General features: G+C 32.5%; 1 protein-coding gene across 1 annotated transcript in view; it reads right to left on the minus strand.

The window, feature by feature from the left end:
* The window catches only part of AP4E1 (adaptor related protein complex 4 subunit epsilon 1), a 72,308-nt gene that overhangs the window by 37,087 nt on the left and 17,619 nt on the right, over positions 1 to 17,602 (minus strand). The window contains exons 5-11 of the mRNA XM_074234682.1: positions 16,768 to 16,889; positions 10,867 to 11,026; positions 9,641 to 9,807; positions 6,130 to 6,203; positions 2,975 to 3,097; positions 2,765 to 2,874; positions 157 to 296 (exon numbers count right to left, since the gene is read on the minus strand). Of these exons, the coding sequence (XP_074090783.1) occupies positions 157 to 296; positions 2,765 to 2,874; positions 2,975 to 3,097; positions 6,130 to 6,203; positions 9,641 to 9,807; positions 10,867 to 11,026; positions 16,768 to 16,889 (896 nt within the window). The remainder of the gene's footprint in view (positions 1 to 156; positions 297 to 2,764; positions 2,875 to 2,974; positions 3,098 to 6,129; positions 6,204 to 9,640; positions 9,808 to 10,866; positions 11,027 to 16,767; positions 16,890 to 17,602) is intronic.

Genomic DNA, 17,602 nt, shown 5'->3' on the forward strand with positions numbered 1-17,602 from the left:
TAAAGATAGAGAATTCAGGAGAGTGCATCATTCAAAAAGGCCTTGCATCCTAAACTTTAATATGCCCATAAATACTTTAAAGTATTCAGTTCTAAGAGGAAAAATGTCAAGTCACTAAAGGTAATGTGCAGTTTAACCCCCTCCAGAAAAGGATATTTCTCAGCCAGCTCAGCTATTTTGCCAACTAAACTGATGATGATGTATTCTTCTTTGCTTTGTTGCAAATATTCAAGCATTTTCTGGACAATAACACTTACATTCTGTGCATTAGTAATTCTATAAAGAAGTTCCAAAGTCTATTTAAAAAATGGAAATAAATAATTATTACCAAACTATTCATAATTATGTCAACTTATAAGTAGATAATTAGGCACACTGGACTATTAAAATTAATCAGATCGTATTGGTTTTGTAACAGTTTACCCTTGTGAGGATAACCTACTTTTTTAATTATCCACTTATTTTCCAAAAAGTTTTGAGCTCTCAGATAATATATTAAATGAATGTATATTAACTTGTAATAGTCTAAGCAAAACATGATTAGAAAGAGCTAACAACATTGCTAAAACATTTATATGTATGTGTGATTTACATTAACTACTGCATTTTAATAATCCATGCCATATCACCTCTCTATTAGTAATTGGTAACTAAGAGCATCTTGGTACAATAAAGAGCAGAAGCATCTAAGTTAGTGGTCATTATAAATTCTAAAAAAAATACTGAAAAATTTTAAGATTCTTCCAAAAATTTAAAGATACCTCTATCTTGCATTTCATTTTCATATGGATATGTTTGGTAACCTAAATAATAAATTTCCGATAAGAAATAGTATTGCCTCTTACCTTCCCATGGTACTTAAAAAAATTACACTTGCTGAGAGAATAAAAACTAATTCAGACTCCCACTACATAGTTTCTTATTCTAGAAAGATCGAGGCTAAGTAAATACCAAACAGTAGTTTCTTATCTACAGTACTTCCACTAATGTTCTATCTTCCTGACCCAATAAAATAATGAAGATGAGTCCATGATCCAAAGCTCTCCACTAGGTAGAGGAAGCATTGGGTAACTTTCCCAAGTCCTGGGAAGAGTTTTCTAACCTAGTAAAGTTCCCAGAAAGCAGCATAAGACCAAAATATCACTGAATTATTCTATTCCCAGGGTAGCATTTATTCTATTTTAGAAAGTATCAGCCCCAGCAATCTCTATGGTAACCAGTTTGTTTACTTACTCATAAGAGAATGCATGCATATTGCCTGTCCTGTCAAAATTAACCTTTTAATAGGTATTTATTACAGGGTTAAGTATTTTTAACCCTCACCACCATTACTTCTAGTAGGATAATAAACCTTCTTAAAATTTTAATTGGGTGAGATTTTTTTTGAGTGTGCAATTACTATGAGAATACTAACTCTAATTTAAATTAGGTCACCTAATCTACAGCATTGTAATATACTGGCTTTCATTATGTTAACTAAAGACTTATAATTTACATAAATAAGAGAAACTTTTAACGTGCATCAAATTTGTTCCCTACTTTAGTAACCTTTTTGGTTGGCATTCCAGTATTTCCTCTTATTCTCATTTTAAAGAGAGTCCAATATCTAAATGTAATTGAAAAATTTGATAAAAATTATTCATTCATCTTTTTTTTAAAACTAATCTAGCTTATAATGGAAATTTAATTCCCAGATTGCTCTCTTAGAGAGAGTTTTGCCTTATCTTGAGTATGTGGGCTAGGAGTACCATTCTTACTTTTTCTTTCTATAAAACATGGCCAACATGCAGAAACCAACCCATTTTGCAAATAGACTACCCCATCTTAAAATTGTAAAGAACTATCCAAAAATCGAGCAGATACTATGAAGATGAAAAAAGGGAAACTTTGCCTTTTTTAAAAAAAAATTTTATTTGCTCAAAAATAAGCTCTTTAAATCAAAATGCCTAATACCTTTTTTGATCACATCAAGTTATTTTAAAAAGATTTTAAATCAATTCATTATTTAAAATTAAACAAAAGTTTTAGTTCTTTTCCCCCATCAAAATTTAATTAGTTTTTTAAAGTTAGTAAATAAGCTTTTCCTGTATAATTAACCTAGATCCATCTATTAATCTGTAGAAAAATGCCCACTTGCAGACTGAATAGTTTCTGCACATAGGTCTAAACACATATATAGTAAGACACACACATATAATATATACATATATATGTACACACATATATGCATGCATATTTGAAAGCACTTTAACAGAGGGCATAGATAAAGGGGAAATAAAAATATACACCTTCCTTCCAAGGAGTTCAAATCACTTTATGGATATTTTAATTTGTTCTCTCAATATCCCTGTTTAAGGAGTCAAGCAAGGAATAATCTCTTTTACAAATTAAAAAAAAAACTGAACCACAAAAAAAAAAATTATTTAACCTAGATTACACTAAAAATTCATGGTAGAGGTAAGGTATCCTAACTATTAATTCAGTGCTCTTACCAAAAAGGGGGGAAGGGGAAGTCAATGCTTAAATTAACCCAACAGATAACTGCTTCTTTTCATTCAAAAGGAAAATTCAAGTACACTCCAGTTCTACTGATATAATTTTTTTTGGCAAATGTTCCATTATTGATTGAGAAAGAAAAACATTAGTGCCCAATGCCATTACTGAATGCTCAAAGGTCAGAATTTTTTCCCAGTATTTGAATAACAGTGAGAAGAGCTAAAGATATGGTAACACCTCACAAACACTACTCAAAATACCAATTTACCTCTCTTTTAATAATGGGATCAGGATGGTCTAAGCATTCAATTATTGTCATCTGGTGCTGAAGTGCCAGATTGGGATCCTGCTGGATAACATAGGTAAGAGCCTTTAGTCCTAGAAAAAAAGTTACAATCTACAAAGTGATTTGAAACAAATGTATACAAAATTTTACAGACTTTTTCAAAAGAACCACTGAAGTAATTAACTGTCTTACCTAAATATTTGAGATTTATTTTAGGAGACAAAACAAATTTTCCAATGCATCTAGCAGCCTTCTCAAGTAATTCAGGATTAGGATAGATGGTATAAATTGTATGTACACACTCAAACAGAATAGCTAGAAGGAAATAATCAAATGGCAAATGATTTTTTAAAAAATATTTAAATATAAGAACATATTTATACAGTACACATATAATCATAAAGACTATAAAACCAATTGAAGCAAGGTCAGACTTCTCTCTTAGCAAAAAGCATGACTGAAAGAATATTGTCAAAGAAATACAATGCTACTTTTTTTCATTTAGATACTCAGCATCAAGAAGACTAGCACATACTGACCCATGTAACTTAAGAGTCGACGAAAGTCTCTCTTAGGCTGTTAGTAGAAGAGCATTTTTTCCATCTGCATCAAAAGTTACTGAGATTCCTAAAAGTTATAAGATTCCTAAAACGACACAATCAGATATGGACAATTCCTACCTACCTCCTCCCTGAAACTTCAGTGTTTGAAGGATCTATAATTTTTATCACATGGGTTACTCTGAATAGATACAGGCCACCAACCCCTCTACAACATATAAGATGCTCTTTGGGAATTTGATGATCAAAAAATCCATCACCTTATGGCCAAACACCTTGTAGTGATGAGGAACAATACAGTTAACAAAAATATCAAAAATACAGAATTCATCACCATCATTCAGTTAGATACAACTCCTAAAATTAGATGAACCTCATGTTTACTGAGTAGTCTCAGGGCTTTGCAAATACTATTCCTATAAAGTAAATTGATTTTTATGACTACCATACCAAAACTTAACCAATTGAATATTGTCTCTTTTAAAAGTCACCTTAAAAACTTTACTTCAATTATGTTGCCAATGCTCAAATTATTTTTTTAACTCTTCTTTTGTATTGCCACCAGATTCTAACACATTCTCATAAATATAGCATTATTTATCTCATGATACCAAATCTTTATTCTCTGAGTGGATTAGGTAAAAGACATTCAAAGGTATAGTCAGTGAATATTTTAAATGATGATGCTGGGGTTTGAAAGATCACAAATTGTTTCACAGAAAGTTTACTGTGAACTGGAGCATTGTCATAGTAAAGAAAAAAATCATAATTACTCTTTTATAGACTACAGTCTCTCAAATATTTCAAAATTGTATATAACAAGCAAGAAGACTTGAACTTTTGGAATGATGTTAATCAGTAAGAATCATGACAACATGATTCACATTTCCATTAAATTTCACATCTTGCAAGTATATTAATTTTATCTACATGAACAGATTAACACCATCTTCACTTCTGACTCTGATGTACAAGGTCATAGGCCTTGAACCTTTGCAGAGCAAAACAGAAATGTCATGTTTTAGTCACCATGTTACACTTTCTTCAAAAATGTATTATTTTTGTTCATTTCCTTTAAAAGATCAAAAGACTTTGCTGTTTCTGTTCATGATTCCAAATACATGGCCATAATCTTTGTAGAAACTTATGCCCAAATTTTATAATTAATGCATTCAACAAATACTTGCTAAGTCATAAATATTTGCAAAAAAGTAAGGTATGATTCATGTCCTTTCAGAGTTCAAAAGAGACCAAAAAAGTATGTTTATCAAACTTAATTCTTTAACCACAATTGCCATCAGTTAATTATCTACTTGAACAGTTAATCAACTATTTCAGTATCTAAATTTAAAAAAAGTAGCATTGTATTTCTTTGACAATATTCTTTCAGTCACATTTTTGCTATGACCCTTTCAACCTTTTGGACACGTGGGCAACAAGGAAGAGATCCACAATGATGTAAAAAAAAAATTGGAAAATTTTTACCAACTACTTATTTAGAATGGTAGCATTTCATTTTAAAATATCAACTTTTCAGCAACAGAAAAGCCCTAAAAGTAGACTCAACTCACAGACCCTAATGACTGTCAACAGGAAATTAAGTTTATGAATGTGCAACCATTTAAACACCTTGCTATCTATTCATAAATTGGCAAGCTTTTATTCTTTGTGTCTAATCGACTTCTGCCTGAAAATCTTCTAAAAATCAAAGACCTAGTTTGTATAATCATCCAGGACAGTACTATATGAAGAGATGTTAAGTCATACAATTCAATCCCTTCATTTTACAGGTGAGGACAATGAGGACCAGAGAATCTAAACAATTGTCACTCAGGAAATAAGTGGAAGAGGGAGAGTCAAACTTGTCCTGTGACTCCAAACTCTGTGCTCTTTCTACTAAACTGCTTGTCATATATGCTATTAAACATTTATTGTTCATATTCACCAAGGAATTGCTCAAAAAAGTTATATTTTTGGTTGAAGTAAACTCATGGAACTCTACTAAGGAACGGGGGGGGGCTTTTTTTCTATATCAGTAAAAGGATCCACACCACTAAACTATAAAACTTCTAAAGTGTGCAGCTTTCTATCTTGTATAACAAAATTCTGAATTCCTAAAGTTTCTGTTTAAATTATTAGGCTGTAGGCTGTAACATATAAAAAGTTCAAGAGGAAAAAGTTTCTGGGTAATTAATCATTTTATTAATAATGCTATTTTATTAATAAAAGGAATAGTCATTTGGCCATCTCTTAGTTCAAAGAGATATTGTGGCAATAGACTCATAGGTTATATACCTATGGTAGACTGTGTTTCCTGAGAGAATCAATCAACTATGATTGGTTAATGATAGGGATAGGGGAGGGGAGAAGTTAGACTTGACTTTGATCACTTGATTTACTTCCAAATCATCCCAAGATCTATATTGCCCACACAATGGGCCAGAGTTTCACTGAGGAAAATGTTAATCTTATCTACTATCATCAGTTCTGTCCTTCAGAGGCTGAGCCTTGAAATGAGAACTTTAGAAAAAGGGAGAAAACTGGATCTACCCAAATCACTGGCTACTAATAACTATTTTTCTTAAAGTAGCTCAAGAGTAGCAGCTCTGTGGTTCTTTATTTTTGAATCCATAATACCTAGCACAAATGTGTTTTGCACATTTTAGGCACTTATTAAGAGGTTGTTGAATTAAAAGTAAAATCTAGTGCAAAACTATAATATTATGTATGAGACACATATGGATTCTATTATATTGTTACTAAAAAGTACCACAAATGTTTACCTACCATATGTGATATTGTGACTTAATTCAGCTCTTCTTAAGGATTCATCAAGAACATCATATGTTAATTCACTTGTCCTGTTTAAAAAATAATTTATTTACAGTAGAATATAAAAGCTCCAAACAATAAAACAACACTTTTTTGTATTTCAAAATTTATGGTGGCTATGTTCACTACAGAAAAATATTAAAAAACTAACTAAGGTGTAAGTCATTTGCCTCTCTAGGCCTGATTTGAGGGGCATGGGCTAGATGATCTCTGAATTCCTTTTAACTCTAATACTGTACAAATCAATGAATCCCTTGGGTTTCTTTTTATCTTTTTAATCAAAGTAACCTGTTTCAATTAGCAAAAACTCAGTATTTCTAAGTTTGGCTTACTGTAATTTTTCTTCAATATTATATACAGATTAGATTATCTATTTTATCATTATTGACAAGTGGATAAAATGGCTTATATATATATATATAAATAATCTTCTTTAATATACCAATTAACTACTAAATCAAGCCTTTTATTTGGAGGATTTTTTGGTAACTTTGTAAAAAAATCACTCCAGATACTTATTCAAAATCATGTTTAAATTTTACTGTAAGTTTGCTGAAATTAATCTGGATAGAGTTCATTTGGATGCACAATAATTTAGATGGTCCAGGGAGATATCTTTAGACATTCCCCTTTTCCCTAACAGCAGAGAAGTATTAAAGCCAAAGACTTTTTTGGTAATATGGTAATTCTAGAGATGCTTCTATTAAGTTTCTGCAATTGTCTTCTATTAATTCAATAGAACCATACTTCTCCTGTGACTTTATGGTCAATATCAGATAAACATGAACTTTACATAGACTGGGTAATAACAGTGCTTTTCAAAATCTAGAATGACTAGTGAAATAAGGTGAAATTTATTAAGAGCAATGTCAAATTCTAGACTAGAATTCACAAAAATCACAAGAATTGCACAAGAACAGATAGGGCAGTTCCAGCTAGACAACTGCTTTGGTAAAAAAACATCTGAAGTCTAAATTTCCTGCAGGTCCATACAAATCAATGATGCCATGTAGTAGCTTCAAGTAGAAAGACCTAAGATCCAGAATGAGGAAGGTCAAAGTCTTGCTGTCTTCCACCATGGTCATACTACATCCAAAGTACTGTGATCAGTTCTGGGAACAGCATATTAGGAAGGACATTAACAAAGCAGAGTGTCAAGCAGAGAAGGGTAACCAGAACAATGAAATAATTGAAAAAGGTACCAAATGAGTATCTACTGAAAGAACTTGAAATGTTTATTGAAGAAGAGAAGATAGAAGAGGAGGTTAGCTCTCTTCAAGTATTTGAAGAGCTATGTCATTGAAACAGGGTTAGACTTGTTCTTCATGGCCCTAGAAGTTAGAAATAGGAGCAAGTGATAGACATTACAAAGAATTAGAGCTGTCTCAAAACATAGTGAACTTCTCAGAAAACAGCTGGCTCTGCCCAAGTAAAAATCTTCCAATGAAGGCTGGACAACTATGACTTGGAAAGGTAAGAAGAGATCCTTGTTCAGCTACAGGACATACTAAATGGCATCTGAGCAACCTTTCAACCCTGAGATTCTAAAAGGAAACCATTTCAATCAAGAGACTAAGACAAAGGATTATCTTCTTGTATTCTGCTAATTCAACAATACAGATATTTACTAGAAATACAGCATGCTGACAAATGAATATTATTTTGTACAAAGAGAAGGATTCCACAGAAAAATGGTTCAGATAAATAAGAGATTCACAGTCATGGACAAAGGCTGAATATACTAAATCACACTGTACCAAGTAGAAGTTTTACCCCTAAGATTCTCTTTAAAAGGAAAAATAATCAATAGGCATGTCTTGAAAATTGAGATATTCATGGGTCACAGACTAATAAGACATTTTGATATAAGATTCACATCTTCCTTTAGAAATAATCTTTTTTTTCATTGCTTTAAAGCAAACATAAAGAAAAAATTCATGTTCAACTGGACAATTCTTGTGAATGATGTACACATTTCTAAACAATAAATAACATGACATTAGAACTAAGCATACAGGTATAAGTTTGAAATGCAGATAAATAGCCCAAAAAGAAAATGTTGTCTATTACCAAGGCATCAAATTGGCTACATCTATTTTCTTCTAATTACCATAGAACTTATCATGTGATTTTATTATTTTATTATAAACAGGCAGTATCATAGATCAAATCATGTATTCTAAGTCAGGGGTTGTCAAAGAACAATCCACTGACTGTTTCTGTACAAACCCTCCATTCAAGTATAGTTCTTACATCTTTAAATACAATAAAACTAAAATTTAAAAACTATTTTTAGTTCACTGAACAAAAAAACAGGGAGTAAGATTTGGTCCACTCACCCTAGTTTGCTGACTCTTACTATAAATAATAACTACACAAAATAAAATTCTAATATTACAAGGTTCACAAGTGAAGACTGCTAATGCTAGAGTAAACAAGGAGTTCAACTATTCTAATACAACAAATACCAAGTTATCTCTATACTAATAACTTAGAAGTCTACTAACTTGTAATTCAATAAATACAAATGCATTTCTGAAATAATCACTATTTCTACACTATAGTAATACCATGAAACACCTTAACAGAGTTCCTTAAGTTCTATGGCAGACATATTTAATGTGTATGTCTGCCCTAACGACTACAGTTTCCTACTCAAAGAAACAACAGGTGTTAACATCACAGACATGGGGGAAAAATACAATATCATAAAGACAATTTCTTCCCGGGCATTCTTTCAAGTGGATGGAGGCCCATAAAGTACTTAGTGAGGACATTCTTGAAAGTAATAGACTAGAGAGGCTAAGAACCCAAATTCATATGCCCTTATACAAAATGTTTTTTCTTTTGAAAGAAAAATTTACATTAATTAAGAATTATTTACTAGACACCTATTATGGGCAAGGCAATATCCCTAAGCACTATGGAGGGTAAATAAATTTAAGACAGAAAACCCTTGCTCTCAAACAATTTAGAATATTGTTTACCTAGAGAACTCCAATATATACCCATTAAACATAACTAACAACAAAGTAGCATATAAGTGCCAAATAAATAATACAAATGTTAAGTGCTACTAGAATCCAGAATAAGCTTTCACAGAATCAAAGAGATTACTTTAAGTAGACCAAGATTTGTCATAGGACTTTGAGGACAAACAGAATTTGTATAAACAGAAAAGAAAAAAAGAGAACACAACTAATAATGCAGTAAATGAAGGAATTCATATTCTCCTTAAAATAATTCTTTTAATACTATTAAGTTCTTGAGATACAAGGAAAATATGGGCCATTTTTATACTTTTAAATGTTTTGAGCTTTGTGGTTCTGCTTTTTTAGAAATGTTTTGTCTTCAAAATTTGTCATTTATCTTTATTTCAAGATAGCCTTCCCTCCTCCCCTATCCAGCAAGCCATCCCTTGCTTATTCCTGATTTTTAAAGAATAAAATTATGTAGAAAAATTTACCTTGGATCATCTTTTCCTAGAAGTCCTAATATCCTCAAGAGCTGAATTTGTAACCAAGGTGCTGGTACACTGTGGTAGTTGAAATCTACTGGGAGTTTTCCTCCCACTACTTGTTTCAAAATTGTTACAAAGCTTCCTGTTAAGTCCTTATATGCAGATGGATTCTCCTACATTAAGAGAGGAAAAAACTTCTTTTAAGCAAAAAATCTTATTAATTAAAAAATTTATATAATCCATGTACCTTAAGCAAACTGATCAACTCCATAATTCAAGTTCATATGACTGAATTTAATATTTTGCACCTAATAATGCAGTACTCCTATTCTGCATATTTGATTTCTTCCATAACAACACAGGGAAACAGAGTTCCTAAAACTTCCTAAACTCATGTTGAATCAACCCCAAAAACAGCTCTACCAGTTCAGTTCAAAAGTTCTTGTGGGGGTGGCTAGGTGGCACAGTGAATAGAGCACCAGCCCTGGAGTCAGGAGTACTTGAGTTCAAATCTGACCTCAAACACTTAATAATAATTACCTAGCTGTGTGGCCTTGGACAAGCCACTTAACCCCATTTGTCTTACAAAAAAAAAAAAAACTTAAAAAAAGTTCTTGTGAAACTCAGTTGTAAGCCTTACCAGTCATTATAACAAAACAAAATATATTAAAAGAGAACTGGCATACTTAAATCAAGTTGCTTTGTGGCCCAACACATACAAATACTCAAAAGAATGAAAAGTCTGCAAAATCTGAAGGCTTTCTGTGACCAACAGACATTTTGTACTTTATAACACAATGTTTAGAATTATTACCTATATTTTATAATTAACCTCTAACATATATGGTCTTATCAATAATCTATATATTAAAAAAATTACACAAAATTTAAAGAAATAAAAAAATAAGCTATATTTAAGGTTTGCAAAGCATTTTATATATGTTATCTCATTTGAGGTTCACAATAGTCCTGTGAGGTAGGTGCTATTGTTTTCCTCGTTTTTATAGATCAGAAAATGGAAGCTGAAGGTAAAGTGGTGCCATACACTTAGTTAAGTGTCTGAGGGCTGGTTTAGAATGCTGGACTTCCTGAATCCAAGTGCCACAATACTATCCAACTACCTAAATGGTTTAATATTATATTTTACTATAATTTTTTTAATAAATAATTCCTTATTAAGCTAAACAACAAAAAACTAATCAGTTTACACTGACAACTAATTTTCAACTTACCTTAATCATCCGAAGGTAAATGTGCAGAGAAGCAGCCATGACCCCAACATCTCTGTCACAAAGTGCTTTCCTAAATTTAACATGAATATGCTGAACTTGATTGGGAGCAATGAGATGGAATTTGTACAAAGCTTGAACAGCTTTTCTTCGGATTATCTCCCTAATGATAAAAAATAAAATGATAAATGACAATGATGAAAAATCTAAACAAGAGCTTGATTAAACTGTCTCCTCCTTCAAGACTCATAACGTGCAAAATGCATTTATTGAATTATATTAGACACTGGGAAAGTTACAAAGAACATAAATCACCTAGACATGAGTATCACAAGTATATGAAGCTTATAATTCAAACAAATAAAGGATGATAGCAAAAATTCATTTTAATTTGCTAGGCCAGGATCAATACTTTAAATATCACGGATTACATCAGTGTAGATATATCCTCCAACAATGAAGTGTGAGACCCTTCTACAACCTACTATATGTTCTTTTTTTTTTAGGGTTTTTTTTTTGCAAGGCAATGGGATTAAGTGGCTTGCCCAAGGCCACACAGCTAGGTAATTATTAAGTGTCTGAGGCTGGATTTGAACCCAGGTACTCCTGACTCCAGGGCCAGTGCTTTATCCACTATGCCACCTAGCCGCCCCTCCTACTATATGTTCTTCAAGAGTTTCTAGAGCCAAAAATTCCATCACTCTATAGCAAATCTGGTGATAAGCATTTGTCACCTGTCTGAGGTTTTGATCCCAATTCCATTTAGATTAATGGAAGAGCATAATAAAGATAATAATCCAACAAAAACTGACATGTAAAGAGCTTTAGTGTTTGCAAAGCACTTTACATTCATTAATTTGATCCTCACAAAAAGTCTATGAAGTAAAACATGGTAATATTATTATTCCCATTTGAGAGTTAAGAAATGCAGAGAATAAAAGCTAGCATTATGCTAGAAAGTTTATGAGAGGAGTTGGGAATGCAGAGACTATTCACTCAAAGTGGTCCCAAGTCCAAAAAGAAAATTAAATCAGGTTATGAAAAGAAGATTGATGTATTATATTGAAATAAGCTGTGAAACAAATTATAACTATTAAAATGAAATTAAAGATAAAGTAAAAATAGGAAAGAGTAAACAAAACAGAAGTCCATGTAACTAAGCTCAAAAAGAGGTCTGTTTGTTGGACAGTGATACCAAACCAGGCTCTTTTGCATAGTTAGCCTAAAGGGGTTTTCCTTTTGTTTTATTTTAGACCTGTGTTTATTGCATCCATATTTGATACTCCCAGAGAGGAAACTTGCCTCATCAAGGCAAATCAATGGTAATGTTTTACAACCCACTGTCTGAAAGTTTCTTTAAGACACTTAGTCACACAGCAAGGAGTTGTTCAGAGCAGGACTTGAACCCAGGTCTTTCTGACTCTGAGAAGAGTTTTCTATTTAATATTAATAGCATGGTAAAGTGGAGAAAATGGCCTTAAGGTCAAGAGGATCTAAGTTCAAATCCCATCTGATATATACTGATCATAGAACCATAGTCAATTCATTTAAGCATTTCATGCTCTTTCCAGGTAATTCTCTTAGACCCTACTTTGAAAAGAAGATAAACATTGATAAAAAGAAGTTTCCACCCTGGGAGTCTCTTGTAGTAATGAAATCTAATCTAATTGCCCCATGCCCAGACTGCCTCTCTGTTCTAAAGTACTGTGGGGGAAAAGGAACAAGAAGTTTTTTATACCAGTGGCTGGGATATAGGCCTTGGATAATAGAGCTGGTCCTTGATCCTAAATTTGATGACATATTAATTAATATTAGAACCAATACATTTTTAGAAAAAAAAGTTTTCAAAGCATGAAGTCACAAAATCAACTCATCCAGTTAAATTTAATGAGTCAAAAAATATAGACTTCAACACTAAGAAATAACCTCTAACTCAAGAGACTAAAGGACAACTGTCACAGGAACAGTGATTCCTAAGATGTGATGATACATCCCTCTGTGTCATCTTTGACCAAAAGACTAGAATAGCAAAGCTAACAAAATCTGCCAACCTTTTTTGCATAAAAGGACAAAGTTCTGACAAAAATTGCCAAACTGGGTTACCTGCTAAGATACCCGATATACTCTTGGTCTTATCTTCTGGGAATAAGAAAGGTGTTGGACCCATCTTATCACCAGACAGTGAATGGTGACTAAGACTCAACAGTGCCAAAAACTGGGGCTACTGCTTATCCTGATTCTCATCTACCAGCTGTTTGACTTTTAAATTCCAGCTCCCATCTGAGTAATAGGCAGGGATAAGGAAGTCAAGAAAAGAAAGCTATATTAGGTATTGTGGAGTAAAATAAAATAAAAGTAGAGGCAGAACTGTGAAAGAGGATGAAAAAAGAAAGACTATTTCTAAACCCAAAACTGAAACTTGAAGTAGAAGCTCCTGTTGTGAAATCAAAACTTCCTTATGGCATATCCATTGTGACAGCTGGGTAACTAAATATTCCATTTTACTTCTGAATTTATTAAGATTTGGAAAGGAAAGTAGGGATAGCCAAAAGAGAAATATTTTTCTATAGAATCTTCTTTTCTATCCCATTATGTCCAAGAAATTCAATTCATCAATTTGAGAATATTTAAAAAATAAAAAAGCACTATGTTGAATGCTGGAAATATAAGGACAAAAATGAGACTATTTCCATCCTTAAGGCATTTACATTCCTATTGGAAACTAGAGTTGGTGTTCTTTTTTTTTTTTAAAGATTTTGCAAGGGAATGGGGTTAAGTGGCTTGCCCAAGGCCACACGGCTAGGTAATTATTAAGTGTCTGTGGCGGGATTTGAACTCAGGTACTCCTGACATCAAGGCCAGTGTTGTATCCACTGCGCCACCTAGGCGCCCCTAGAGTTGGTGTTCTAAGCATAATTATGTACCTTATATTTTCTGAAAAAGTAACAACCTTGGACAATGAAATGCAGATGAAGACAGCTGCAATCAAGAATGGGTAATTAGGATTAGAATGAAATACAAAAGGAAAAATGTTAATATATTTTTGATACTCCCAATTTCTTATTCTATCACTTATATAATTCTTTTTCTATCAAGAGAGAAGCAGATTAGGATTAGAATCTCACCCCCATATCCGAAATAAGAAACTGCCAGAGTGCTCGATAATAGTGTCATTAATAATAAGGAATGGAAGAAAGAACAAAGTTCTTGCAACAGGTTGAAAGCAAAATTAAGTGACAGCACCAGATGGAGAATCAGAAGTCCGTGTTATAGAACAACTAGTCCCAACCTTGCCTAAAATCCTTGGTTAACCTTCTGCCTTCCCTTCATCTCCTTCCCAACTTCTCTAGCTCTAGACAAATAAGCAATGACTTTTGCAACAGAAACACTTTCCAAAGTTCAACAAAAAGTAGATAGAGAATAGGGGTAAGACAGATGAATCAATGGGAAGGTGACAAATATCAATTGAAAAAATTATATACATATATATATATATATATATATATATCTCAGGGGCAGCTAGGTGGAGCAGTGGATAGAGCACTGGCCCTGGAGTCAGGTGGACCCGAGTTCAAATTTGACTGTAGAAACTTAATAATTGCCTAGCCGTGTTACCTTGGGAAAGTCACTTAACCCCATTGCCTTAAATAATAAAAATAATTTTAAAAACATATATATATCTTCAAGTTTTCAACCTTTTGAGGTGTACTATATACCAGTCAATAACCATGGTCAGTTAAATACCTTTCCAAGGAATAATCATATACTGCTGTGATTATCAACTAAATAATTATAATTATAATCTATAATTATCAATAAAAAAGGAAAAGATACTCCTTATGAGAATTAAACTTCTTTACTCTGATATAATTACAAACTTGACACTGACACATTTTAATAGACTTAAAATAATCTTTTAATACCATTCTAGATGATGTGTAATACCCCTAGTATAAATGGTTAATGCTATTCTAGGTAAGTTAAAAATCTTAATTTTATGCAAAATAAAGCTAAGACATGTAAGGTAGGGAACCTCAGTAGCAAATAGTTTTTTTAGCTGAGAAGATTCACTTTCCAAAATGGGTTTTGAAAGGCTAAAGTTATAAAGAAGAAAAACACTGGAAGCATCAATTCAAAAAGCATAAAAGATAAAGAAAAATATGATCTTAATAGCTACAAAATTTATTAACAAAGATGTGATAGAAAACTGCAAAATCTGAGATTCTATCGAGAAAAGTTAATAAGAAAAATGTATTATAAATGAGAAGTGTTTCCAAACTTAGGGAAAGAAAATAGATTGAAAAGCCTAGCCTAGCATACCTCCCTCTTTCCCATCCACCCCCCCCAAAAAAATATTCAAGTAGAAAATCTAAGTTAATGAGGTACCCCCTCACAACCTATCAGATTGGCTAACAAAAAGGGAAAATGATCAATGTTGGAGAGGTTGTGGGAGGACTGGAACATTAATGTGCTGTTGCAAACTAACCCAACAATTCTGGAGAGCAATATGGAACTATGTCAAAAGAGCAATAAAATTGATCATACTCTTTGACCCAGCAATACCAATACCAGGCCTATATCCAAAAGAAATCATAAAAAATGGGAAAAGACCCACATGTTCAAAAATATTTATAGCAGCTCTCTCTGTAAAGAACTGGAAATTGAGGGTATGCCCAACAACTCGGGAATGGCTGAACAAGTTACAGTATATGAATGTTATGCAGTACTATTGTTCTGTAAGAAATTATGAATGGTTGGACTTTAGAGAAGCATGGAAAGAATTACAAGAGCTGATGCTGAGTGAAGGGAGCAGAACCAAGAGAACATTGTTCACATTAACAACAACACTGAGTTGATCAACTATAGTGAGTGCAGCTCCTCTCAGCAGTACAGAGATTTAGGATATTTAGAACATTTAGAACAGGGGAGACCCATTATGGACAAAGCCATCCACATCCAGGGGGGAAAAAATGCCCCCCAAAACCCCACAGAATCTGAATGGATACTTTGTTCACTTTTTAAAAACTTGTCTTATGTTTTTTCCATCCTATCCCATGATTTGTCTTTTTCATTAGTCCTAATTCCTCAAACACAAAATAACTAATATATATATATATAAACATGTTAAACACAAATGTACAGGTACAACTTTTTTTTTGGCAAGGCAATGGGGTTAAGTGACTTGCCCAAGATAACACAGCTAGTTAATTATTGTGTCTGAGACCACATTTGAACTCAGGTCTTCCTGACTCCAGGGACAGTGCTCTATCCACCGTGACACCCAGCTGCCCCTCAGGTACAACTTTTGCAACAGACTTGTTAGCCACTGAGGGAGGGGGTTGGGAAGGGAGGGTGAAGAATATTATGTAACTTATAAATATACAAGTGGATGAATGTTGAAAAACTTTCGTAACATGTAATTGAAAAAATAAAATAAAATATCCATCACAAAGAAAAAAGTCCAAGTTAAATACCAAGAAAAAGAAAGATAATGAAAGACCATGTGTTAATGTTTAGTTTGATATATCTTTTTGGAATAGACACTGGGGGATGTATCTTTGATATAAAATAAGGCAACTTAAATGAATGTATTTCCATTTTCTCAATTTAGCTTCTATATAATCCTCTCCTTTTTTAAAGAATAGAATGAAAGAAATACATTCATTTAAGATAAAAGATTGTGCTTTAGAAAATTTCTACATTATGGTGCAGAATGTATGTATGTAGTATGGTGTAACTGACTGGCAACCATTTCCACTGACAAATCCTAATAGAATCTATAAACCTCATATTACAAATTTCCTTTATCATTGACTCTAATTAAGTTAAAGTTATGACCTAAACACTCAAGTTCAATCTTTTGAAAGTCTCTAGGCTAAGTATCTGAACAATGGATTGACTTACTTAGAATGTTGTAACTTGTCCTCTATAAGTGGCAGAACAGCAGGAATCATTTCTCGAGGAAAGATCTGACTGACAATGGTAAGTGCCATGCATACTTCCACCAGGTTTGTGCTCTGTAAGTCCTATCAAAATTGTTAATCAAAGAAAATTACAATTGTTGCAAATTTAAATACTCCATGAATTATTTTTCTACTGAAACAGTTCAAAGTCCTATGAATTCTATAATTTTGTTGTTGTTGATAGGTTTTAATTCACCATTATTTCAGCCAAGTTTATCAGCAGTTTTTACAGGAAATTCCGGTTTTAATTGCTTTTACAATGTCAAAACATAAATTAGACTATAGACAGTTGACAGAAAAGGAATTTGTACTTTCCATCCAATACTGACCAAAGTAGTACCATTTAACAAAGACTGTAATTGATCATTTTTATGAGAAAAAGAGCTTTTTTTTAAAGGCCAAAAGAAAAATTACAGAGCCCTCATATGATATCAGTTTTACAATAGCATCTGTTGAATGAGAAAATAAATGCTTAAGAGCTAATATATACTCAATAATTTTTAGATAAATATTTATGCACTGATGAAAACAAATTTGACACCTCTCGAACCCTTCATCCCAAAGACCTGAAAAAACCCTTCTTATAGAAAATAAATGAAAAACGAATAATATATAACTTTCAAAATAAAACCTATTTTGCTTTTGGATTTTAGTTTGTAGGAGTCAAATATAGGACCAAATCTACTTTATCCACATATAGATTTGAAGGTCCCTTTGCAATAAAGGGAGACATTATACTAAGTAATTTACTAGACCAAAGGCAAAAACTATTTTAC

Source organism: Macrotis lagotis, chromosome 4 (genome assembly GCF_037893015.1).
Source record: "Macrotis lagotis isolate mMagLag1 chromosome 4, bilby.v1.9.chrom.fasta, whole genome shotgun sequence".
Taxonomy (NCBI): Eukaryota; Metazoa; Chordata; class Mammalia; order Peramelemorphia; family Peramelidae; genus Macrotis; species Macrotis lagotis.